General features: G+C 33.8%; 1 protein-coding gene across 2 annotated transcripts; it reads left to right on the top strand.

Moving 5' to 3' along the window:
- The first annotated feature begins 69 nt into the window (after window positions 1-69).
- LOC130893812 (pickpocket protein 28-like) lies at window positions 70-27,619 on the top strand. 2 transcript variants are annotated; one of them, XM_057800207.1, is made up of 10 exons: window positions 70-126; window positions 1,653-1,875; window positions 5,251-5,496; window positions 8,689-8,788; window positions 10,894-11,045; window positions 12,505-12,706; window positions 13,005-13,272; window positions 18,186-18,245; window positions 23,606-23,795; window positions 26,396-27,619. In XM_057800207.1, the coding sequence occupies exons 2-10, from the start codon at window positions 1,664-1,666 to the stop codon at window positions 26,652-26,654; spliced, it is 1,689 nt and encodes a 562-aa protein (XP_057656190.1). In that variant the 5' UTR covers window positions 70-126; window positions 1,653-1,663; the 3' UTR covers window positions 26,655-27,619. The 2 variants fall into 2 exon arrangements, with proteins under 2 accessions (XP_057656190.1, XP_057656191.1); XM_057800208.1 differs by having other exon boundaries at window positions 93-117.
- The last annotated feature ends 98 nt before the right edge of the window (window positions 27,620-27,717 follow it).

The following is a 27,717-nucleotide window of genomic DNA, read 5'->3' as shown; positions in this document are numbered from 1 at the left end:
TTCGAATTAAACCGAACCTGCAGCTGATGTTATTAGCGAATTAGATTCTTATCTGTTTTTAGACTCATCAGTTGGAAAGTAGAGTCACAAGTTGTAAAATTGCAGAGAGCGGTGCAAGTGAGTAAAGTACGTGGAAAATCAGAAAATGGAATGATATAAAAACTTTTGCATGTAACGAATCGAATTTCTTTTTTTATTTCAAAATATTCCTTTGAGTTTTTGTATATTTAGTTTATGTTCAATACTTTTGAACGTGTGACTTAATTCAAATTATAAACTTTATTTTATTATATATACATATATTTTTTATTCAATCTACACCAAATTTTTTATAATTACTTTATGTATCATTGAAATTGGATTGAAAAATGATAAATTCGTGTATTTTCTTATTTTTGGGAAAATATACAATAGTTATAGAAGAAACTTTTGACTTAATTTGTGAAAGTGGATTACATAATCTACATAAGATAATGATGGAAAGGAGTTTACAAACGTTATTTAGGATAATTGAACAAGGCTTCAAAGTTCAAAGAAAATTGTGAAATTAGTCAAGATAACGAACGTTAGCTTGTGACGGATTCTCATTTAGGTTCCAATACAGCTGAAACAAGGGATAAAGCTCTACAAGTAGCAAATAATCGCATATCTAGTTTTGCTAACAAGAACTTACCAGGAAATGGAAAAAGTTTTTCTTAACCTAAAAATGACAGTGATAGAATATATAAGATATGTAGAAACGAATTGAACCACAAACGTTCATATCCCTAATCCCTGAAGGAGTAGAAGATTGACAAAAACAAGAAAGTCATTGGATCTCAAAAACTTGCACCTTATATTTTATATAAAAGAGCGAACCAGAAATACTTAACAGTAATATGGTTTATAATGGCAAAAAGAGGGAGTTGGATAGATATAAAAAGGATGTCTGATGATAGCATTTTCAGAAAGGTCAATGTAGAAAGGAAATGAGGAAAAAAAAGAAATGAAAAATAGTTGTTGACAGTGAATATATAAGATATGTAGAAACGAATGACTAAAGACATAACAAGAAAGTCATTGGACTTCAAAAACTTGCACCTTATATTCCCAGATGTAAAGTTTGAGCCAATGTAACATTTTTCCAATAACTTTCCATTCTCTAGCTGTTCGGCTTTTTTGTGGAATTGTCGTAAAATAGACTGTGTAGGACGTATAGCACGACTCTGTCCCTTCGATTTTCTATATTAAGTTGGTGCTGAGGTGGACAATATTAGCAATTGTGGAAGTGATTAAAGCAGCATCTATGGAAGTTGTCAACTAGAATACTGGTAATTTCTCATATTATTTTCAGCAGTGGCAACGTCGTATGAAGTGCTATGGGAAGCCATTAACATTGAGAATAAAATTATCATAAGCATATTCTCCCGACTTCCATGCTTGGTTGTCTTCCGTAAACTTGACCAAGAGCACAGATTTTTACAGACTTGAAGGGCCGTTGGACAGTGTAATTTTTCCTATATAGACATGTTTAGATGAACAGTTTTTTATTGTTTTTTCGGTAATTTTTCGTCTCCATTTTCAAATAAAGAATCTCAAAATATCTTGCAGTATTTATTGATGTCAGATTTTTTGAAATCGATAATATAACGATAAATTCTTATTTTGTGTAGTATCAAGAAATATGTCGAGCGTAGATCCACCTATTAACGGCAGCGATGTTGAAAATGCCAAAGTACTGAAAGAAATTGAAGTAGAAAAGGAAAAAAAGAAGTACAAGAGGAAATACCCTGGATTCAGAAAAAATTTGTATGATTATTTTCAGGAATTCACTGATAATACTGGCATTCATGGATTTAAATATATGGGAGAACAGAAGAGGACAATGTGCGAAAGGTAATTTCAATTTTATTGAATGTGGAGTGGATAGAAGTGTTAATTTGTAAAAAATGTTTAAGATGTTCCCAAGAGTACGTATTTGAAGCATGTCTCAAAATGATAAACGATAACTATAATTGGAAAAAGGTTCAGATTTACTGAGCTATCTGCTCAGTTTAACAGTTTACAAAAAATAAATGAATAAATGGAAAAACTGATGTTTAACATAGTACAAATTAAAACACTAGTTTATACCACATCTGTTGCCGAAGAAATTTCAGCCGTTGATGATTACACTTAATATGCTATTTTAACGTATATAATTAGTAGATATTTATGTTCTAGTTTCAGAGTTTGAGTTATGTACGAGTAGGTATAAAATAGATATATCAGAGATCGACAATATTCAGACATCATATTCGTATCCCAGAAAGCCTGATATCGATCTCCCATAGCGCTTAAATCCTTTTGCAGACACTCTCCCTGCTCTTCGCTCATATCTTCTAAACTTCGTAGAAACCGTTCCAGGTGACTATGCAGTTTTATACTCATAATTTCGAGAAAATTCTGTGTAGCCGAGACGAGAGCTGTCCAAGCCTTTAGTTTTAATTTAATTTTAAAATTTTTAAACTGAATATCTTTCGTAAGTTGTCTAATATTGGAGCCGTCAAAAATACCGGATTCAATCATTTCCATAGTGAGCTTAGGAGATTTTTGACAAATAAAAAAAAAACAAGTTTGTGTGTTTTTCTTGTGAATAAACTATTTCATGACGCTCAGTTTTATATGTACGAGGATAGTCCCAGAAGTACCTAGCCCAACAAAGAATACACAAAAATTCAGGAAAATATATATTTATTTTTTAACGTAATCTCCTTTTAGCTCCATACATTTTTCCCAGCTATGTTCAATAAGTTCGATACCTTTTTTATAATAATAATCAACAAGTTCCTCAAAATGACTATTATCTGCAAACATCACCTCTTCTTAGTTGAAAAATCTTTGACCACCGAGCCATTTTTTCAAGTCTAGGAACAGAAAATGATCTGAGGGAGCTAAATCTGCCGAATAGGGTGCTTGAGGTAGCAATCCAATCTAAAAAATTCATTAATTTTTGCCATTCGCCATGAAACAACACTTTCTTTTTAGTCAAATGCGACCGTTTTTGCTTGATTTCTTCGCGCAAATATTGCAATAAGCTCGCATAATACTCGCCATTGATCCGTTAATCATTTTTAAAGATAGTCGATGAAAACTATCCCAGACATATCCCAAAAAACAGACGCGATGATCAACCCTGCCTTTTTTGGAGCCGGTTCTCCCTTTTCAGTCCATTGTTTTGATTATTTTGTTGTTTCGGGTGTGAAGTGATGGGCCCACGTTACACCCATGGTTATGAAACAGCGCAAAAATTCGGTTTTGGCTTTATTTTTGTAAAACATTGTAAACACTCGATGGAAACATCTTCATCTTGCGCATGTACCGCACTTTCTGAAATGCCAACTATATCTGCTAGCTCGCGCACTTTCAGTCAACGATCAACCACTGACGCTTTGTGGATTTTCTTTAACATTTCAGCTTTTATATTGGTTTGGATAAGGCCTTTCAAATAAAAGTATTGTATCACATAATGATGACCAATTTTTTCCATGTTTACAAATTCACTCTTGATGATTACTAAACAACGTAGCGTCTTCAAACTTGAAAGATACGCTGTATAGATTGTGTACTTTCTAATACAGTGGTATTTTTCGAGCAACTATCGTCATCTGTAGGTCAAGCCAGGTACTTGTGGGAAGATCATCGAATACTATATTTTTCTTTCCATGCTCTATATTTCTCTCTTCAACTTTGTATTTTGGGCAACAGGTATCACAATTCATTCATTCCTATTACATATATTTTAGACTACGTTTCCAAAATGGTACAGAATTGGAAGGCTTCCCATTAGATGCTATACAGATACTAGCAAACTTCGTATCAAACTGGATCAAAGACATTATGAATTATCTAATGGCAAAACAATGCTTTCCTGACTTCCAAGGTCATCATGATCCCAACTCGTATAGACTACTAAGGAAGCTGGTATCATTTAGTTAGTTTCTGGAAATACTAATCAAAACCAGACTTACCAATGAGAATGGCTTTTGCAAAAGGAAATTCATTATAGACGCAGCACTGTCGGTATTACAAGCGGTCAAGGAATTCAAAATGAAATATTGTACTCTAGTAGTAGTAGATGTGAAAAGTATTGCAAACTACTTGTTATAAATTGATAATGAGCAAACTTCGACAAAGCAGCGTCTCTAAATACCTGGTCGACTTAGTATCTAGTTAATTCAAGTCAAGAAAGATAGTCCTAGAAAACAAGTAAGCACTTGAAATGGGTTCCTCAGGTTTCTAGGGTGAATGAGCTCGTACTAGTTTCCAAAAAAACTATGGCAACGTTGGTAAAAGCAAGCTAAAACAGCAAACATTATCTTCACGCTGGAAGGAGTTTCCACTAATTCAATACCAAGAAATCCTAGTGGACAACCGATTAAGTTTCCGAAAAGATATTAAGTCTATAGCACATAAGGCAGAAGGGAAAATGTCAAAACTGATGAGAATCTTCCCGAACGTGGGTTAGTTCAACAGCTATAAAAGAGCCGTTATTTGCAGTGCTCTTCTCAGCATGTACTGTATACCAGTGTTGAAGAAGGCTGTTGTTACTAAAAAACAGGGACAGTACTTAGCCCATCCCAAAGAAATTTCCTTTAACGGTTATTTTCAGCCTTCAGAGAACTCTAAGAAAGAGAGGAGAAAGAGACAACAACAACAACAAAACGTATATGCGTGTTGGAAAGAGCGACACAGAATTTTGCATGTAATACCAACAAATAGCCACCGTGAACCCACTTTCTTCAATTGTAACTAGTAAAGCGAAATAGAAATGAAGCATATCGGGAACTGAATCGCGAGTTAACACCCGATAACTTCTCAAAGAAAATGATTCAGATCAAATAGAACTGGGATGTGATTAAAACGGTAATGACGAACATCCTGGCCAATATTTCATTCTCTCCTAAAAAGAACATGCCGATAAACTTTTATTTTATTTAGTTCGTAGTTCATTACTTCTAGACATTATAATTTTAACACGTACTACAGCTCAGCGTAGACATAGCCAGTAGGCAAACGAACCTTGTTTCGTGTAGAGCATACAGATTTTGATGTGCGTTGTATAACAAAAATATTAGTTTTGCTTGTTACCTTATGGTACGCGCTTATGCCTATTGGCAAATCCTTATCTTCAATTATTCAGATATCGACTCGCTACTTATTCCAATGGGTTTTAAATGAATGCAATGTAGAAGCAGACACAGAACAACAATATTTCTTTTTTTGTTTTAGATTTTGGTGGGTGATCTTATTCTGTATATCACTGTTCGTTTGTACGAATCTCATTATAAAGACATGGATAAAGTGGGACCAATCGCCGGTATTGGTAAGCTTCGCCAGAAGTCCAACTCCGGTATGGCAAATTCCATTTCCTGCTATTTCAATTTGTTCCGAAACTAAAACTAAACAGACTGTTTATAATTTTACTAACGCTTACGACCGTTACATACACAATCGTACTAATATGACAGACGAAGAGTAAGTATAGATTCTAACATTCAGTTATGTTTATTGAAACGGCAATACATAAGGAAAACTGTTGTTATTTTCAGTGGGTTTGGGTTCTTTGTTGAGAAATGATAAAGTTCAACGTTGACAAAATGTTCAGTTTATTGAACAGAGTTTCAAAAGGTACCTGTCAATGTACAATTTTAATAAGAAAAATATTCAGGACTTTATATAAGAGCAACTTATTTGTTTGTTTACAATTCTGTGAAAGAAAATTAATGAACAAAGTTTTGGCATGTGGCGACAAGATTTGAATACAAAAATAAAGCTTAATTTGATACTAAATGAACATACCTTTTACATCGTTTGACAATACTTGTTTTTATTAACAAAACTCTTGCTAAACAATTGTCGGATTGTTGCTCAATACTCAACAATTCTTGAGATTACAAATCATAAAGTGCTTATCACCTGCCAACTTAACTAAATTGAAAATTAACATGAACATGGTTACCAACTTTGACTCTATATAAAACAAAACAGTGTGAGGTAAGGATAGGGTCAAGGTTGGGATAGGTCGGGTCAGCTGTAAAATTGATCAATTCTCAATAAAAACTGAGCTCAATAATTCAATTTTCATAGGCTATTAAAAAAATCTGCAGTACTACGAGACTTGATCTTTTTGAACCTCTTACAGTTTTTATCAATATACAAGGTCTGGCTATTAAATAACGAGACTGCGCGCCTAGAGGGCGCCCTAGACGAGTGGGGTAAAAAAAGAGTAGTGCCTTGGGTATCTAGATATCTTGTCTATTCACGTACCAAAACACGTATCAGTCACTATTATAGTATTTGTGCAGTAGCGGTTTGAAACGACCGTGTTTTTTTCTCACCATGTGTGACGAAAAACAGTGCTTAGTGCTATAAATTGCTGCATGAGGCCTATGGGGACAATTCTCTATATCATACGCGAGTTATTGAGTGATGTAAACGCTTTAGTGAGGGCCGAGATAGCACTGAGGATGACCAGTGCCCAGGTCGCTCTGTGACTGTTTCAACTCCGTAAACAGTGACCCAACCAAAATGTGTTGGTGTCAACAAATCTGACTCCTGACCAAAGGTCTTACGTCAACGGCTTTGATCAGATTTCTTTGAAAGGTTAGAAACAGATCTGCTTTGAAAGGGACCCGATTTGAGTCGATGGAAGCGGTAAAGCAAAAAACGGCAGATCTCCTAAACGCACTCACCAAAGAAGATTTCCAGCACTGCTTCGATCAATGGAAAAAACTTATGGAAAGGTTTGAGGCGGAGGAGGGAAGTATATTGAAGGGGATCATTCGAATGTAGAATAATTTTTATAATATAATCCTTGTCCGTAACCAGTCTCGTTATTTAATAGTCTTCATTAAGGTTAACACTCCATTGATGCTCTACCATTTCCAATGTATTTGAAAACAAACAAAACCTTTTAAAATAACTTTATTATTCGAATAAAATTGTTTTATAAGGGGAAGGTTCTTTAGGTTTTGGGTTATCGCTAACTGTAACTCTGAATATCGGAAGAAAACTCTGTGCTTCTAGAATAGCGATAACTATTTTTTCGTTAGTCACTTTATTCAGCTTTCTACTACATAATTTGATATATGACTAGATATCAGGTCTAAGTTGGAATTGTTGCAACCGTTGGTGAACTTTCACAATTACACTGTCTGACGCGCGTTTCGATAACCAAGTTATCGTCTTTAGAGAGTGTTGGTGTAGTGGTAATGTGTTTAGATATCAGGTCGACTTATTAATAATTTAGTAATCATTTCACCTATGCTTCACTTTTATATTCGACTTTGTCTGCTAATTTTTAGCCATTAAATACTAAGTGCTACTACATAAGCTTGTCCAGTAACAAATAGTTAAGGACCTGAAAAATCAGCATGATTAACCAACTCGACAATCGGTAAATGACACTTTTATTATAACGTAATTTTCCGATTTTCACTTCGCGTTTTCCGAATGGAATTGTTGCAGCGACTTTTTCGCTTTTTCGAAAATCTTTAAAACAAAACCTTGCAAATTTAAAATTGACATTGGATTTAACGAATATGTCGAATAATTAAGCTACTTTTATTAACCATTCGAAATCGTGGAATCTATCTTTAAATGGAAATCTTTTTTAGAAGGTGGGTGTTCATTCGTCGTTTAGCTCAAACAGGGGTTTTAAAATGTTTTTTGTTGTGTTTTAAACATACCTGGAACGTCCGCTTTTCTCATTTTTGGTCATTTGAATGTACGCACCAATACGGATCAGACGTTTGTTCGTGAAGTGTCTAAGTATATAAATCGAGAGAAAATTTTGAACTATTCATTTGTGTTTTTGAATAATCTAGTTGGGTGAAGGGAATTTGGGTACGTGGTTTAATATTAGTATATAAATTATTTTTATCAGAAAATTCCGAAGAAAAAATAGTATGTGGTAAACTTTTTGTAGAGATACAAATTAGCTTACAGCTTTTCCTTTGAAACGTAAGAATCTGTTCACCATTTGGCAAGAACTGAAAGGTGAAAAAAGTACGATAAAATGTTTAGAATTTTCTCCGCAATCATTTAATATGTAAAGGGCATGGTAAAGAAAAATGCCGCTTGGCTTAAGAAACTGCTTTCATTACCTATTGCTTATTTGTCTGATGAAATATCATTAACTTTCCCCATGGGACGGCCTTAAGTAACTTTTGAAGTCAGAAGCGAGAGAAAAAGAAAAACCAAATTTGTTAGGGAAGAATTGGGCGCAATTATCCCTAGAAGGACAGGAATCGAGGACTAAAGATTTGAAAGCATCCACACTAGAAAATTATCAAGGCAAATCACTAATGCAGATCTTTTTAGTATTTTACTAGTGACATTCGATTCAGTTATTACTAGCTTGAGTAAGTTCAACTAAATTCGAAACGAGTGATACTTTATAATGTTTATTTAAAATAATACACACAAATTATAATAAATTATTGTTATTTCAATATATTTCAACAAACTTAATCAGTTTTTAACAATGAAAACTTTACATATACTTTAAGGTTTAACAAAACTCATTGTATTCGACATAAATAGAAGATCTGACATTAATGTGTAGGTAAATTATCATACGAATGATATTTTTACAAAGTTGATAGAACTTTCTGTCTTACTTGTGTATTCTATAATGAAGTTTCACTATTTTTTGTTATTTTTCAGAATGAAACATTTCTCAGATAGCAGTCTTATATGTGATAACCATTTGTACACCGAAGGTGACAAGTATGCAAACATTAAAACTATTGATTATCTCATGAGTGTAAGTAACTTTATAAAGATTGTACGGTAGTTGTCTTTTCAGTTTTGTGTACAAAGACGTCGATATATCACTAATCAAACTATTCTCGATTCAAAAATATATAATTGAAGGATAAAGCATTTTATTCGTCACTGTACGATACTACGGGGACCCAATAGTAACTGGAATAGCATTGATATTGGTAATACTCATTTATTTAGATATGAGTTCAATGTCTTCTCTAATATGGACGTGGTTTGTTCTGTTCGTCTGCAGTGAGTGGTTTTGATAATTCTAATTTGTTTTTGATTCGTTTTTTATTATGTGTTTAAGTGAACAACATGAAGCTGTGAAATTTTGTTTTCTACTTGGTAAAAATAGTCCCGAAACTCAACTGGATCTGAAAGTCTAGTGTACGAGTCTTTTGAAGGTTTGAATTTTTATTGGGAAGTCTTTATAAGATTCTTCCGGAGTGACTATAGTGACAACAACCTCGACTTTTATGTTTAAGCTCCCATCAACTAAACAACAATACTATGCACTAAAACCGTCTCATTCTTTCTGATTCCTTTAGTGCACTAAAAGCCATATAATTCGTTTACCCAGACCATCCCATTATTTCAAAAATCAGACACTATTTTTATTTTGCTGCTAAAATGTACTGTTGTGGACTCTTTCATACGCTGATATTGGCGTGTAACCATTCAAACGTCGTATGCCGCGTCTCTAGTTATTTCGAACCATTGTAGTATAAACGTTGTATCTGGCGTCAGCAAAAAATGTTTAAATTCGATAAAGATAAAGACGAATTTTCAATTAAATCAGTTCAATGTTATTGTGCATTATACAATAAAAGCGACAAGCAACTTTTTAATCAAGTGATATGGGCTTAGGATGCATTTTTGATGGCAGTTATATAATATATAATGATTTGGTACACTTTCGGTTACCTTTCGACATAATCACCGAAGAGATTGACATTTGTCATATCTATGGACAAGTTTTTCAATATCCTCTTCAAAGAAAGTTGCCGCTACTGTACCCTAACCGTTCAGTAACAATAGAGAACAAAACAGACCTTGAAACTTCTGTAAATTCCGTAGACAAAGCGCTAATGGCGAATCTGCGGTTTTCTTCAACCATTCTGTCAACTCGTTGAACCAGGTCATCTGAAACTACAGATTTGCGTCCTTGGCCTACATCATGCACATAATTACGTCCATCTTTAAAGTTTCGACACCATTCACGCAGAACACCATCACTCATGAAGTTTTCCCCATAAACACGATTCATTCTTTGATGAATTTCTGCAGCGCTATGGCCTTCAGCCTCTAGAAAACGAATCACACTTCGGAATTCACACTTGGCGGGAGCATCGATAATGGCGGACTTGTACTTTAATACAACGCCGACCGACGCCTGAATGTCAACAATGGCGGAGTGTATAGTGCGAGAGCTTCGCAGTCACCTACAGCGCAAGCCCGCTTAGTGTCTGCATGGAACGATCGAAGGTTGAAAGAAAAAAACGGCCTTCGTAAATAGTCTTTTTAATTTTTTTTCAAATTTCCATACAAAGATGACATATGCTCTCGTATGACAGTATGACCAACCAATTCACAATGAAATTCCTTTGCACTAAGAAAAAGAACTAGGCCCAAAGGTTTACGGCCGATTTAAAAAAAAAAATATTGAACAAATGGTATCATAAGGGTTTAAGTTAAAGATAAATTTAGTATTGTTGTCTTTTAAGTGTTTTATTATCAAAATCTGGAAACGTCCTTCTTTCTTCCTCTTTATAAATAATCGGTGCCTTGTTTTCTTCGTGTGCGGTCGTCTTGTGCCTCCTCTTCAAGTAACATAAGTACCGCTAAAAGTGTCAAATTTATGTCGCGTATGAGATGTATTGACCGCTGACGCCATGCGTTGCCTTCAGACCTCGATCTGAGCGCTTACTCTCAATTCAGACGCCACCAACAGTGTTTAATAGGAGTCCGAAGCCAATATTTGAATCATATGGACTTAGAAGTTTTACAAATCACACATTTTTAAAAATATTATATACAAATTCAAAAAACACCACAGCTTCTGTTTTGCCAAAAAATTTTATTCGCCCATTTCGATTTCAGGTCGCTCCACAATTTGAAGAAATCTTTTTCACTTGTTCATGGACTCTTTTGAATGAAACTTGTTATAATTTATTCACTCCCATCATAACAGAGGAAGGATTATGTTTTACATTTAATATGTTGGATAGATCTGAGCTTTTTAGAGAAAACGTGTAAGTATTTTCAATCTGGGTTCTTAAGTTCTGGTATGAGAAGAATCGAATATTTATTAGTTTATTGATTGCGATAAAATCTGACGGAAAAATATCATGAAATTAGCCTTGGAAACTTAGCGAACAATCGTGTATTAACAAATTTGTTGACATTTTCCTCTGCCGAAAGTTTTCTCGCTAGTTTTACAACGTGGAAATCCGGCTGACATTTTCATACGCAAACGTTTCACACCGGCAGAGTAGCCATTCAATGTTGTACTAGGGTTTTACTTACAACTTTCAGTCTTTGATCTTGGGAACCGTTTCTAGCCTGCTTAGTTGATACCTGATACGTATCGATTTAAATTTTAGAGATAACTGATTTTTAAATTCGTTATCTCAGGGAAATTAACTTGTTTATTAATTATTTGGATATTTTCAAGATATTGACTCATCAGCACCTAATAAGCAACTTATTTTATTACCTCATCAATCAATATATTCAGTATTCCGTTGCCGTGAAAATTACAGAGCACCTAATTTTTTAACTTGGCACTTAATTTTGGCATTTTCTAAATGCAGTTTCTTGACTTTGCGTTGCTGGCGAGACGGAGCTACTCCGAAATTGTGTAGAAGTGTAAGGTGCCCACTTCGAACATTTATTATAGTTTTTATATTTAGTTAGTATATATAGTTTTTTTTCTATTTTCATTCGATAAGTTGTAGGCTAATTAACTGAATTTTTCTACGTTTCGAATTTTTCCTAATACGATGTTCGACAGTATTCAATTCAATTAGAAATGTTTGATTGTGTTTTAATACATCCTGTGAGTATTTTCAATAAATAATTACAATTTATAATAATTTTCTTCAGAATATCTCTTTATGGCAAATGGTTTTCTTGGCATGTACAACGATATAAAATTCTACATATCTTCTAAACCATATATTTTATAGTGTTGTATAGAGAGAACCTTTTTGTTGAAAAATCGATTAAAAAATTCATTTTTGCTGTCTTTAGATTGTACAGGTTGTCCCTATAAAAGTTACCATTATGCATGAGCTGCCCTAGGTCTTCAGATAGTAGTGTAGAATTATTTATTCCGACAAACATACTACATGGACATACACAATCACCAATTGAAAATTCTTTATTCGAATGTATAATTTAGAAAATATACTTCAATATAAGTTCTGATTTCGCAGTATTAAATTCAGAAACGAGGAGTCGCAAGTTATGATAACGAACCACCCTGTATTGCACAATAATAAAATAGCATTGGATCAGTCGCTCTGCAGTGTCAGCATTTTTTTACATGTAGTATATAAGCTTGTTTGCACAAATTGATATTCTTAATTTCGTCGCAGCTTTCACGTCATCTATTCTTTCTCGAATTTTTTGCATGAACTCCCGGAACACCCTGTATGTTATAACTTATTTTCAATTTGTACTTACTGATATTTTACAAATTTCCTATAGATATTTACATAGCGATTATATGCAACACGGAAAAGGTTCTGAAGGTTGGACATTGGAGAAAGGATATCCCAAATCTGCTAAAATAGAAACTTTTCCAAGAAGAGCATTGTCTGCAGGATTTTCGGCGAGCTTAATTTTGGTTTTAAAAGGTCATTTGCCTGATTTAGACTATATTTGCAAAGGTGCAGTGCAAGGATTCAAGGTAATTAACCTATTTTTATTAATGTTTATATTGAATGTGAGAAAAGCTTTAACGATTGGTGATTTTCTGTGAAATGTTGTACTTGTTTCTAAGCAGAAAGTTACTGGACAACTTATTTGTTAGTCTAAGTCACCTCCTTTTCTTTTGTGAAGGAAGCAAATTGAACAATGCTACTTTGCTATGTTTTTTGCTGAAGCAAGTAATCAAAATGCAATCAAGTCTACCAAATCGCTTGACATGAAAAAATATGATTTAAAAATATATTGCGATGAGAAATTGATTTTTTTTATGGTTTTAGATATTATTTCACCATCCAGCCGAACCACCGAATACCAAACAATACTTTAGAGCACCTCTAAATCAAGAGATAGTCGTATCTGTCAAACCGGATATGATGACAACGTCCGAAGGGCTACGAAATTATGATCCGCATAGAAGGCAATGTTATTTTCCAACAGAAAAATATTTGAGTTATTTCAAAAGTTATACGCAGCACAATTGTCAAGTTGAATGTTTAACTAATCATACTTTAGCCAAATGTGGTTGCGTTGCGTACCATATGCCCCGTAAGTTTTTATGAATAATACGATTTTATTTCAATAGGACCAAGGGTGGAGCTCATAGATGTCTTGAAGACTCGTAACTAATGAGCTCTGCAAGTTTGGAGAGCTCATGGTTTGCAGAGGTACCTTTTTGCGTCTTAAAGTATTTCATTTCTTTGTCTTTCTGTACTTGCTAAAAAATAACATTTGTTTCGAGATAACGGAATATTTGGTGTCAAAATCAATATTGTTACGAATTCTAAGAAATTTAAGTACGATATTCATTCAATGAATAAAATAAGAATTAAAATATGAAGTAGGAATGCGAAACACCAAGAAAAAAGGGGATAAATATGGAAGTTGCAAGGATAGAGGATCTTCAATAAACAAAAAGTTGAATAACCAGTAACCAAAAAAAAGAGGATCAGTAGTAGTGCAAAAACCATGGAGGTATAACTCTTGAATGTAGTGTACAAAATAATACCAGGATTGATATTTAGGTTTTGAAATATGGCAACACTGATGTGAATATGTCAAATCTGTCATTGCCATCGTGTAGTTTGACATTTTGATATGTTAAGGTACGTGGTTAATCATATAAATGACTTGTATTAAAAAAGGCTTTATTACCTGTTAATGAAGAACAATAAAATAAACATACTAGGGCTTGTCAAGGGACGCGTCGTACTCATAACCTCTTCCACACATACAAGAGATCATGCGCTCTCCGCACAACGATACCCAAGCGCACAAATATAAATGTAGTACTTTAAACAATTGAATCGCAATCATTTTCTATAATTTTCGACGTGGATTAAATCAATAACAGTGTGCCGATCAACTCGCTTGGACTTTTCGTCATAAAGCATCTTCTTAAGCCAACGTGTTTCGCTGGTTTTCCGGATTAAATCGTGGTCGCACGTCGCTACAATATAAATTTCGTGCAGGTCGTCCAAAATTGAATGTTATGCCAGAAAACATCGCACGCAAACTGATATTGCAAGATATATGTAACATTTGGCTGTCAAAACGATCTGTTCACGTCGGAAAATCACTCAAGAAAAGCTCGTGTCGATTGGTGCAAAGAACTTCTGAAAAAATTCAATCGCGGTGCTTCATAAGACGCCAGATGAGCCAAATCAAACAACAGTTATTCGCGCATGCAAATGTTCCCTATAGATACTATTTTTGTGATCCGTTAAATTACGAAAAAGGCTATAGAGTTCAATAAGAGTGTTTCATCGATCTCACCCGAGCATTTGATAGGGTACGATTGAGGGATGCAACAACTCTACTAAAGAGAAGGAAGATTCACCCCAACATAATAAAAGTAATCGAAGAACACCGATAATTACACGTATATCAGAATGGAAAATAAACTGAGCAGTGGAATACCTGTGACAGACAAGTAGACAGCTTCAGTCCGATCTTATTCAAAATCATAATGGATGAGATTATAAACGAGGTAAAGCAAGCTGGAAGAGGATACCGGATGGGAAACAAAGAACTGAAAATAGTATATTATGCTGATGACGCATTGATCATCTCAGAAGACGAAGATAACTTACAAAAGCTACTGCATAGGTTTGAACAAATAGCAAAAGGTTTTAACATGCAAATATCCCAGAAAAAAACCAAATCTTTTACAGTATCCACAGAAACGAGAAGATGTAAACTCGCAATATACGATCAGAGTGTAGAAGAAGGGATGTTATCCAAATATCTAGGAGGGGACATAACAAGTAATAGAAATCTAAAGAATGAAGTGTATGAATGTAATTTAGGAATAAATATATATGACTACCAAGAGCAAAGTTAGAATATACAAGACCTGTGTGAGATCAATAATGACATACGCAATAGAGACCGGAGCAGAGAACATGATAACTAAGCGGCTTTTAAGAACTATGAAATGCGAACTTCGAGATCAATAGCGGAACACACACTATTTGACCACAAGAGAAATGGTGAAATAAGAGAGATATGTGACATCCAGGATGAAGTGAGATAAGCTAGAAATCGGCGAAGGGAATGGAGAGACCAGGTGGACAGAATGTCAGATGACCGATTGGCAAAAATTTCAAAGGAAGAAAAACCGAATACATCCCGACACCTACAAAATGGTATGAAAGCTGGTTTTCATCATCACAGCTGCAGCTAGGCAACCATTGATGTAAATACAGGACTAAATCCTAAAGTACAATGGACAAGAAGAAGAAGAGAAAGAAGCAAATGGTCGTCTATTTTTCTGGAATTACTGGATAAGTCACCACAGTTCAATTAAAGTAACGTAGATCGGTCAATTCTGAATGATACAGCAGCATTAGTTTAGCAGAGATGTTCGAAAAAATCAAAAAAACCAATCTCAGGAGACGAATCATTCTCCACCACGACAATGCGAGCTTTCACATATTAGTTCAAACGAAAACGTTTTTGAACAGTCTAAACATCAAATTGATGGATTATATGTCGTACAATCTTATTATTCTTCTTATTTTCTAGCAAAAGTAATTCAAAGTCGCTTAGCTGAAAAGGCGATAGATAAAATCGGTCAACACCAATCATGAATTCAAAATATAAATAGATTTCCAACAAGTCAAATTAATCAATTGGAGGTGAATACACTTCCAAGGAAAACAGTAGACTCCGTAACTAACAGAGTGACGATCTTTCAACAACACTGTTCAATTTAGCCGTGGAACATGTCAAGAACAATGTAAACAGGTGGCAAGCAGGGCACAAATAGTCGTTTATACAGATGTTAATATGAAAAAATGAAGATACTGAAATAAATTCTACTTAGTAGAAGTAACACTAGAAGGTGAAAAGATGGGATTGAGAATAAATAAATGGGCAACAGAAGTAACGAGGATTGGAGAACAGGTGAAAATAAGAATAATAAGTGTCTAATAAAAGCTACTAAAAGGCAGGGCTGATCTTAGGGTGCCGCCTTAGCCGCCATCTTGAGAATATTTCCTATTATTACTTCTTCTTAAAGATGAGATAAACTGATCAACTCTTCAAAGAACCGCACCACTTATTTGTTCAATTTACAAATACTAGTATTTTAAATGAAAAATGGCGACGTATAAACCAGCCACTCCGGGCACCAGGTACTTAAGAAGTCATCATCGTCTAGATATTCGTGTTCAGCGACATCGAAAACCACGGGGCCCCAGAAGACGATGTATAAACCAGACACCCCAGGCACTAGGTACTTTACAAGTCATCGCCGTCGTGATATTCGTGTTCAACGACCTCAAAGACCTCCAGGATTTATATATTCGGCCTATTTTATAACGAATTTCCACACGACTCCAGTAGACGACCTAAATGTCGGTCACTGTGGACACCAGTTACCTCGTTTACTGTTTCTGTCGAAATATTTGTGTTTGGCGACATCGAAAACCCTCGAGTAGTAAAGTTGAATTCATTTTCGGCATATTCTCCCAATTATTAAGTTGTCTTCTTTTAACCATTCAAGATGAACTATTCAAAATGCATTTTTCCGTGCACAAATGCAATTTTCATTTCTTATTCATAATTTTTGTTCACCAAGTTTTCTGAGGGTCTACTGAATGCACCTTGATTAGTCTTCCTATTCAGAAATTCCCAAATTTTGTGCTTTATGTTGAGACAATAATGGACTACCACATTAAACACTAAATCACTCTATATTTCTTAAGCGCGCCGCTTGAAATCGCCGTGTATTTTTTTCTAGTGCATATTAAGATCTGAAAATTTCCACAAAACTTCTTTGCACTTTAATTTTTAATACTATGAATTCAGAAAATTTCAGAAAATTCAGAAAAAAACTTTTGCATTAGTACGTAAAAAGTCACAGTACCGGATGAGAAATTTTCCAAAATTTCCTGTTCGGTCGAAAAATGTTTTGGGAAATTTGGACTAGTCTATCTTCTTTCAAAATACATTCTAGTATTCTTGTATATGGCATTGAATTTTCATCAAAATATAACGATTAGTTGCAAAAATACAGCGAGTTGACCACGCGAAATCGCCAAACATTTGTTTTCGCATTTTGGGTTAAAAACTCGATTTTGACCTTGTAGACCCAATTTTAGATAAAAATAAATATCATATTCGTCTTCAGCAACTCCAAAAATATAAGGCTAGACCATTTTTAATGACTAGGAAGAGGTTGGTCGGTTTTTCACTTTCTAAGCGACTTTTTAGGGGTGATCCGCTCCTCTATATAAAATTCAGAATATTTATTACTATTGTTTGCTGTATTGATAAAATTCGATGCGTCAGCGGTCGCCCACTGATTTGATCGCCCGCCACTGATTAGATAATAAATAATTGAAAAGGATAACTTAATGGGATTAAAGTTGACAATGTATAAATATGAAATACAAACAATTTATAGTGATGACAAACTTAATGAGGTTAGACATAGTAATAAATAAGTAATTAATAATGATGCTCCGCTGTTATAAGGACCGTTTTGGATCACTTAATTATTATACTAACAAAAAGAGGAGAACTAAGAATAGAGTAACGAAAAAAGATGAGAACAATTCCAGTACTAATAAAAGTTTGCATATAGGCAACGTATGAACTCTGAAAAACTAAGAGAAATCAATTGTGAAGAAAATATAAAGGGTCGAAGAAAAAAATGGCTTGGTTATGGAGAAATGATAAGTGTAGAGGCAAGGAAGACCAATATCTTAGTGTTTATTAAAAATAGAGAAATAAGAAACTAAAAAAGGAACAATGGAGGAAAATAAGAAAAGAAATAATAAAATGACGTGGATCGATATACACTTCAGAGATAGAATTTAGAAGCAGTTGTGAGACGCAACCTCACAAGGATTGTTTCTTCACTGTAATCTCTCAATATTGTAGCTTTAATAATCCTACTATATTTATTTAAGTGACTTCTAAAAATTGATTTATTCTTGTGTATTTACTTTTAGATACAAACGATACTCGAATTTGTGGACCAGGTAGTCAGACCTGCATGTTCAACGTTCAAAGTAAGTAATATTTATTCCCCATTTCTACTGGTAATACCGAGTGTTTCCAAATCAATAGAGGTGCTGGGGCGCTATATAAAATTCATTAAATTAAACCTACAGCTATAAATAATAAATGCAGTTCAAAAAATTCTACATAGACGCTAATAAGTGTTCAATATGAACACTATTCATAGAATATCACACGTCAAAACGGCATAAAAGATCTTTCCAATCGCTCATTAGTGTCTTTCGAGTATTTGCTGCAGCTGATGCTTCAATTTTTGTTTCATAATTTTGAAACATCACCTTGAAGTGTAGGCACATAAATATGATTATTTATGATTCCCAAAGATAGAAATCACACGACATCGAATCGAACGACAGTGGAAATCATGGAAAACAAGCGGTTATACTATCAGAAATTAGTCATAAGAGGGCAGTTTGTCTTATTAATGGGCCAGCGTTGAAAAATTTCTTAAGGGTTGAAGTTTTTCAAGGTAGACCCATGCGCTGTCAAGAAGTATTCGCTGATAATTGGTCAGCTTATTTAAATATTTGGTCAGTTTAATTGAATATTTAAAAAAATAATTAAGCTGTTTTAGCCCCTGTAGGTCCAATGCTTTTTTATTGTTCTGTAGCTGATACCACAAAAGAGTTCAGGTCTCGTGAAGGACTTGTCTGCCACCACTTTAGCAAGCTTATTTCAATTTCCCTTCACTCCGGTGTGTCCTGGAATCCATTGTAGGGTAACTTTATTTTTCTTGCTCAGCTCGTTTAATGTTTCTAGACAATTCGAGTTTGGATTTTATGATATTGGAGCTTATAGCTCCAATGGCTGCTTGCTATAGTTCCTTTCTAGATTGAACTGGATACATTTTTCAATTGCATAGATTTCTGCTTGAAAAACGCTTGGTATGTTGCATAGGCTTTTAGAGTGTTTAGTTCTGCCCGTTTACCAGTTTATGGCATTTCTGTTCATTTCTTGATTGGTGTTATCATCCCTCTTATTTCTACAGCTTAGTATTGAGGTAAATTTTTTCCCAAAGCTAAACTTTTTCGACGCATTATCCTGAGGCATGTCCCAGGTTTGTTCATTATTTAGGGGCGGTTTTTCTTTGGTCACTCCGTCTCTGATTATAGTGCTGTTTTCTTTGCCACGCTTTCTAGTACTATGTGGAGAGGTGAGAGATTTAGATTAACTTCTAGTGCAGCTTTTAGGCATAATTTCATAGCACCGGTTGGACATAAGCAAGTCAGTATTTGTACCTTTGAGATATAGTTCCTTGTGGTATTCAGACTAAATCTGATGGAACAATTTGTTAATCGAAAGGAGTATTAAGATCGCAGAGCTGCAAGAAGATGAGTCCCCTTGCGGCTAAGCAGAGCACAGTGTGGTATTTAGCGTCGAAAGTTGTCCAAAAATATTTTTCGTTACAGGAACTTATATACACACTTCTTAATTAATTTTACATGAAAATACAATAAAACAATCATTTATTTAGATATATATCGATTTATTCATTCATTCATCATCACTACTATCTACAATATTAATATTGGTAAAATCCGTTTCGCATAGTAAATTGATGACATCTGGCGATATTTTCTTCTTTTTTCTAGTCTCTCATACCGGTAATCAAGGGGTCAGAGGTCGATAAAAGTCGGTTTAGGACGTCCATGTTGCACTCTACTCGCGAGAACTTTCTGGTGAAGTTCAGTCTGAATGACCTAATGTTCTTGTTACGAGCTTCGGCAGCTTCTTCGGATAGCTGGCAAATTGGAAGTACTGCTTCCTTGATGACAGCTGCTCCATGACGAAGAATTTTGTGCAATGTTGAAAACACTTTTAATCTATAAATCAAATGTTTAACTGGAGTGGAACTACTGAGCTTTGAAAGATATTTGCATCTGAAGCATCCCCACATTCAAATTTCATTTTATATTGAATTTGTTGTGAGCCGTCACAAGCCCATTTTTTATTAGTATTAATGCACATTTCTCTTCTTCGTTTAAATCTTCTACTGCTTGTCCCAAAAAATGTATTAGTCTTGATGCCGTGTGATCCATTAACTTTTGAACTTGTATTTCAGCACATGTCTCGGTCACACGATGAATTCCGGATAGCTATATTTTTTCGCTTTTTGAAGAATTGAATAACACAGGAGAGGCTTGGGTTCGTTTCATGTATTCTTTTATACTGAGCTTTAGTTAATTCTGTGTCTGTAAACATTGAAAGTGCTTGTAACGACGAGTCGACGATAATTGACGGGACTGGTCTTGCTTTTCAGTGCTTTCTTTAAAAGCCTTTACATATTTTTTTGCTCTTCGAGGACTTCTTGATAGGTCTTTAACAACTTTGGAAGCTGCAACTTTACCTTCCCGTTGCAATTGCATTTGTTTTGCATATGATAATTCTGCAAGGTCTTTAGATCTAAGATCTTCTGTTTTTCGCTTCTTGTTTCGTTCACACGAGTCCATAAACGACTTCTGGGATCGCCCGGGACTATCTCCTATAACCAAAGAATAGCAAAATGTTGGTGCTTTATTTGGTTATTTTTAGATCATCTTGAGAATAGCCTTTTAATAATTCAATCTCAATAAATTGAAGTTTTTCATCAAATGTTGACCCAACTGATTTTTGGGCGATGTCGATTTCAAATCATCAGCTCCAGGAATCAATAATACTGTGCAGATTCGATAATTCGAACTAATAAAAACCAAGTCGATTCGGATTAACAAATAGTTCGGATTACCGAAGCAGTTGTTTTTTATCAAAATCTTTATTATGAAACGCAAAAAAAACAGTAATTACGAATAAGTAACACTTATAAACATATGTATAAAAAAGTAATAATATGGTATGTATTAATTTCTAAAGTAAATTTCGCTTGCGTTACATACACATCTTTGATTATTCATAAAGGTCATTTCTTTCAATCTTTGAAGTACAAATATATCGTTTAATTGAATATATTCAATGTCTTCATCGTTATCGGACTTAATTTTGTCCCAGCACTTCTGCAAGACTTCAGAAGAAACTTTTTCCTAGCATTGCAAAGCAGACATACTGCATCTTTTAGGTTAAGAGTTTTTAATAACGTAACAACGCTGTGTTCGTTACTTGATAAAATGTGGGCTAAAAGACTTTTTAGATAAAATAATTTTATTATTCTGATAGCATTTTGATCCATAGGCTGCAAGAGTGCTGCACAATTTGGTGGGAGGAATAATGTTGTAAATCTTCCATCTTCACTAGTTAACTCTTCTACAGTTCCATGACTTGAGGCATTATCTATGATTAACAGCGCTTTTTCAGGAAAATCTATAAAAATCTTTGTAGTCATCCTTGCATTAGCAGAGGATGTCTGCGTTTTTAAATGCTCGTGGATTTTTTGCCTTTCCTATCACTAGCATCTTTAGTTTATGTGACCTATCTGCATTGCAACAAACTAAAAATGTTACCCGTTCTTTGCTTATTTTTCGAACTGGTGCAGTCTTATCTTGAGAACGAACCAGCGTTTTTTCTGGTAACATTTTCTAGTAGAGGGCCGATTCATCTGCGTTGTATATTTGAGTAGTAACAAGATTTAATTATCTTACCTTCTCTTTAGATGTAGTCAAGAAAGGATTGACGACACTTTGATCATTGGATAGTTTTTCGTCGCACACTTTTAAAGCACGCAGACTATGCCTTTTTCAAAAGTTAGAAATCCAGCCCCTGCTAGCTCTAAAATTATCATTTAATCATATGCCTCGATCTTTGTCTATAAAACCAAGCATACAAACTAGTTTCCATATCAGGATATTCAGCTTTTCGCAAAGTTTTTCTGTGCCCTGGGCCAAAATCACACTGACTAATAAATCCTAAAAAAATACACAATTGTGCAGTTGGTTCCTAAAAAAAAATGCATACGAAAAATTAGCAGTGTATTTAGAGCCACTAATATCTTAGTATTATATTTTATAATAAAATATTGGTCAGATGTTGATTTAGTGGCCATAGAGTGTTATATCAATGATTATTCTTGTCAATCTGACATAAAATTGATTTAAATTAGCAAAATATGTCAATAGATTTCACGTCAAATTGATGATGTGTTTACACTGCTCAAAAGAATAAAATTCATTTTTAGTTCGTATGTAAATTTTTAGGAACCAGCTGTACAAAGAAAAGCACTAAACTTGTTTTAAAATTAATCCTACTTGTCGATTTTAGACTTTTTCTGTTTCATGTCACAGATTGTAGATCTTCCAGCCCCATCCTATGCGGCCAACACTTTTCCACTTTTTCCCTCTCAATAATTTCACTTTTTGTTTTATGGACAATGTCTTGTGTTTTCTTTTCGGGGGAATTTTTATTTGACCAAATATTAAAATAAAAACCCAATTATATCACCTAAAATGTCATTATAAATATCCCAGCAAAGTATGTGTGAGTCCCAGATATAAACATAATGGTAATTGGGGGAATCCCTGAACATCTAGTCATAATTTCTATAGGAAATATGCCTAAAAGTACGGGTTCGGATTATCAAGTACTGTGAAATTAGAATTAGAGAGTATCCAATGTATTGAAAATGCTTGTTCGGACTAATGAAGAATTCGGATTATCGAATGCTAGGATTTCGAGTCTGTACTGTATTTATATCACAAGTAATTATTAAAAACGTTATAACCGAAATTTATTTTTTAATTGTTATAAAGTCCTTGTGTTATAAAGTCTGCACACGAACTATAAAACACTTATTTGTAAGATAGAGAACTCTGTGTCCTTGCGCGCTGCGTTGGTTTTTCCTGTCGTATGGTCTCGCGAACAAAACAGGCCAGACTTGCATTTGACTCGTTTCTTGTTGTAATTTCATTATTTATGTCTGTAAATGTTATTTCCTTCATAAAACTTCTTTAACTTGTATATATGTTCCAATAATCAATAATTGTTGGATCATTTAAACATACCTCTGTTTTGGGCGCTTCTCTTATTGCAACCGACATTGATTTCTTAGCTTGAGGCCAACCAATCGTGCGAACGACCGCTCGTGCCCAGACTCTCCAATACAGGGACTTCAAATTGTTAGTATTAATAGCGCCATCTATTGCAATCTGTATAATTATATATAAAATATAATTGTTACTAGCGCCATCTATTGGTGCTATCAAGAACAGCAGATTTTTCCTTATGGATTATTAATTAATTACCACTTATTGGTCAATTAATTCGTATATTTTTCAATTGATTAATGTATTATCATCGGGAGTAAATAAGCATGCAAAACTTCAAGTTGATTGGTTACCGGAAAGTTAGTTATACTCGTATTTTATTTTTGGCGGATTTTACTAGAATTCGTCGTTTTAAAAATAATGAAAATTATAATTTTTAGCTGAATTACTTACAAAGGAAGTAAAATCTGGAATTTTGAATTATGAAGCGGAAGATAGAGAAGGAATTGACGATTGTGATTGCTTACCGGCATGTACTTCATTAACTTATAATGCCGAAATGTCACAAGCTAAATATGAATGGGATAAAGTGTTTCAGTCATTCCGAGTGAACTTTAGTGAATTTGACGGGTAAGAACAAAGTTATTTAGTGGTAATTAACAAAGAACCAGGGTTTCATGTCCCAATCAGTTTGGTTCGCAGTCAAAAACTTTCTATAGTATTTGATTATCCTCCCAGAAGTACCTGACTTGATCTAGAGATGGCGGTAGTTGCCTGAAAAATTTCCACTGTATTAGGAAGTACACAATCTATACAGCATATGTTTTAAGTTTAAAGACGACACGTTATTTAGTATTTATTTGGCATCCATCAATAGTGAACGTTTTCAGTGAATTTGTAAACATAGAAATAATTGGTCATTGTTAAGTGATACAATACTTTTATTTGAAAGGCATTAGTCCAATCAATATAAAAGCTGAACTAGATTCTACTCTGGGTGAGACTGCTACTTCGTTATCTATAGTAAAATATTGGGTTTAAACGAGGACGTATGACCTGCGAAGACCAGCATCTGAGTAGTCGACCGAATGAGGTGATAACTCCAGAAGAAACTGTTGAAGAAAATCCACAAAGCGGTACTGGATCATCGTCGACGATCGTCGAATTTTTGGGTATATATATGTTACGGTAGAAGTAATAAATTAGGTGATTATATAAAATTACCGGTGATTATGCATAATCACCACTGAATTTGGTAAATATGATTAATTATTCCATATTTATAAAATTTACCGGTTAGTTTATAAAATGCCCAACTCGTTAAGGGGAATGTGATAAAAGTCCCTAACTTTAAGAAATTTCGTTCAATTTACGCAACTGCTTGGCACGTGACAACCACGTCATTTCGGAAGTAGTTCTAATTTGGTTGCATGTAGAGTTTTTTTGCAACCCTCTCGTAAAAAATGAAACATTGGATAATGGCTGGTATGCTTGAGCGTTATAATTCCTAAAAAACTAGCAGACTCGGCCACGCGTTGCTGTGGCAGAGTGGTTTAAAAAGGATTTGAAAGACAAAATTTAACACAAACTAACACTCTTTCAATACGTGCACATCGAGTCTTCTTCCTACGGGCATTAAGATTGGATTTTTTGGGTGGCATTTTACTAAAAATAAAAATAGTAATTGAATTTTTAATGTGAATGAATTTCGCTGTTCTCTGAGTTTATAGATTATATATTTGGTTGTATTTATATAACTGTAAGTTAGAAGTAAAAAAAATATAATCGAAGTAATCTACGCAACGAAAACAAAATGAAGAATGATTTGAAAGAAGCGACGTTAAGTGGTATAGGCAAAATAAGACACGTGTATAGTCTAAGAAAATATATCACATTGATGTGTGGCACCATCTGTGAGGTGCAAAGGACAAAATTTTACAGTTCTCTGTAAAGAAATTCGTTTAAGGCGCCATCTGTTCCAGACTTATGGAAACTACGATTAATAACAACAATCAACGTTGATAATCAGTTTATTATTAATTATTAATGATTGAGACCAATAATTTAAATGATAACTATCCTATCATTTAAGTTGGACCAAATTACATATATGTCAGCTTTCATGAATATCAGTTGACTCGTTTTTGAGTTCATTCCGAACATACACACGGACACTGAATTTTTATATATTAAGATTACTTAAGAAAACAAAAAGTGATTTTTTGACAAAAGAAAGATGATGATTTCTCAAAAAAGTGAATAGTATAAAAAACAAAAGTAGTGGGAAAAACCGGAAGAGTCTCCGGAAGATTAAAAAGATATGATGTTATGGAAATAGGCAATTTGGAAAACTTATCTACAGTCCCAATGTAAGATTTTACGTGTACTTTGAAGAAATTTTTACCATAATTCAAGAGATACTCTTATCAATAGGCCATGGTGATCGAAACAGGATGTTAAAAGAACGTACAAAAACATAATTCGCTTAAATTTGTTTGTTTTTATGATGCTGTTTAAGATCTGTATTACTTTTACAGATATAAAGTAATAAACAACTATAAATTTGAAGACTTGTCAAAAAAATCCAATTTAAATCCAAAAAATCACGGACACTGCCAATAAGTCATGTAATTTATCACATTTACCATTACGTGTTTGATATTTTCCAATTTCAATGGTGATTATGATGGTAAATGTAAATTTAAAACATCTGACCAGCTCTGTAATTGTGAAACATTCTATCTAATACGTCTAAAGAAGTAAACTTTAAAGTAAATTGATTTTCCTCGTTGAATAAGGGTTTAATTTGTTTCTACAAAATAAAATTTACCACATGAAATAATTTATCATATTTACCAATTTCAGTGTTGATTTTATATAATCAATGAATTTATTACTTTTACCATAACATATATACCATGTTTAACTCATACCTGGTTTTATGAGTAGTAGCTCCAGCCCTTTTACCTTCACTTCTAAAAAATAATGAAATTTCATAAGGTGGACAATGTGTTTATCAAATGTTAATCAACAAGGAAAATTTCACTTTCAAATTCTAACAAAATATGAAGAGATTATTTGAATGTTTTAACTGAATATTTCCCATTTCAGTTGTTCGGTATGTTATTTAAATTAGAAAAAAAAAACGAAACTATTATAAATGGAGCAGAATTACCAATAAATAAAAAAAATTGTTTTTCACGTATTGAATCAACATTTTTATGTTTTAGAATAGAGTTCACAAGACTGACGATATTTTTCAAAGATCAACAATTTATAACATCAGAAAGAAACGAATTATATGGTCAGACGGATTTTCTTGCAAACTGTGGTGGTATTTTGGGTCTGTTTACAGGATTTTCCTTCTTATCTATTGTAGAAATCGCTTACTTCTTATCTTTACGGATGATGTGCAACATTAAACATTACGGTAAACATTATTGGTCGGGATCTCCAGCGTTGGTTAATGATGCTGGTTACGTTCATTAATAGTAATCGTGTGAATATTGGATCGATTAAAACATATCCAAGCGATATTAATTAGAAATTTGCACAATATGTCAAATAGAAACATGCTTTAATCAATTAGATAAGAGCATTAATGAATCAAACTTTTCGATTTTGCTCTAGATTTATTTACACTATTTACAATTGGATTATCATAGTCACATTTTTTCATGAGATTTTTTAAAGATTGAATAGCATGCTCTACCGTGCCGTTAAATTGAGCATAAGTTATTTGTTCAATTTTTCAATCTCAGCTAAAAGAATACCATTATCTCATATTAAAAGAGATGGTTTCTCATAAGTAGCAAATATTTTACAACATTGATTGTATGAATACTATCTAATTTATCCAGTGATCTAGTTTCGATGAATTTTGAATAGTTATCAATCACCATGAGGTAGTTTTCAGCTTTAAAATGATAGACATCTGTTCCTAGATAGTCCCAGACCTTATTCTAAGATCCGTGCCACAATGAAAAAGATATGAAAGTCATCAGCCACCTGAAATAACCGCCAAAAATTCATTACCTAGCACATAAACGTTTAGAAATAGTGAATAACAACATAATTAACAACTACTCAGACCAAATTCATTCATAAAGTACAATGGAAATTTACACAAACTTAACCTGAAAGTTTCATATTCTAACACTAAGAAAACATTGTTGCCGCATTTTATTCAAATTATCCAAAATGATAGAAGTTTGAAATTCATTAATAACAATCTTGCTGGCCAATCGCATAGACGTAGCCAAACACAATTCACCCTATTAGCCATTTTAGTTTTTAATTTTTAAAGTTAGAAGGGTACTACAGGCAAAATGAGACACCCTATATTTTGTAATTTATTAGTTGCATCTCTATATAACATTATTAAACTAGGCTATGTATTTTTCCATAAACATGAATGTCAAGTTGTGTTGCACAATAAAATATGTAATCAAAAATGTTTGTTTCATTTTTATTTTCAGCAGGGTTCAATCAACTTTTAAAGAGGTAGACAGAATAAACTGTCTACTTTTATACACTGAACGTCGCAGAATGT

This window comes from Diorhabda carinulata, chromosome 5, assembly GCF_026250575.1.
Source record: "Diorhabda carinulata isolate Delta chromosome 5, icDioCari1.1, whole genome shotgun sequence".
NCBI classification, from domain to species: domain Eukaryota; kingdom Metazoa; phylum Arthropoda; class Insecta; order Coleoptera; family Chrysomelidae; genus Diorhabda; species Diorhabda carinulata.
The sequence above is the reverse complement of the archived record's forward strand: the minus strand, read 5'-3'. Positions and strand labels throughout refer to the sequence as shown.

Excerpts from the sequence above, each read along its gene's own strand:
- LOC130893812 (XM_057800207.1), top strand. The coding sequence starts at position 1,664 with ATGTCGAGCGTAGATCCACCTATTAACGGCAGCGATGTTGAAAATGCC. Across the intron at positions 5,497-8,688 it reads ACTAATATGACAGACGAAGA|AATGAAACATTTCTCAGATA; the intron begins GTAAGTATAGAT and ends GTTATTTTTCAG. Across the intron at positions 11,046-12,504 it reads GAGCTTTTTAGAGAAAACGT|ATATTTACATAGCGATTATA; the intron begins GTAAGTATTTTC and ends AATTTCCTATAG.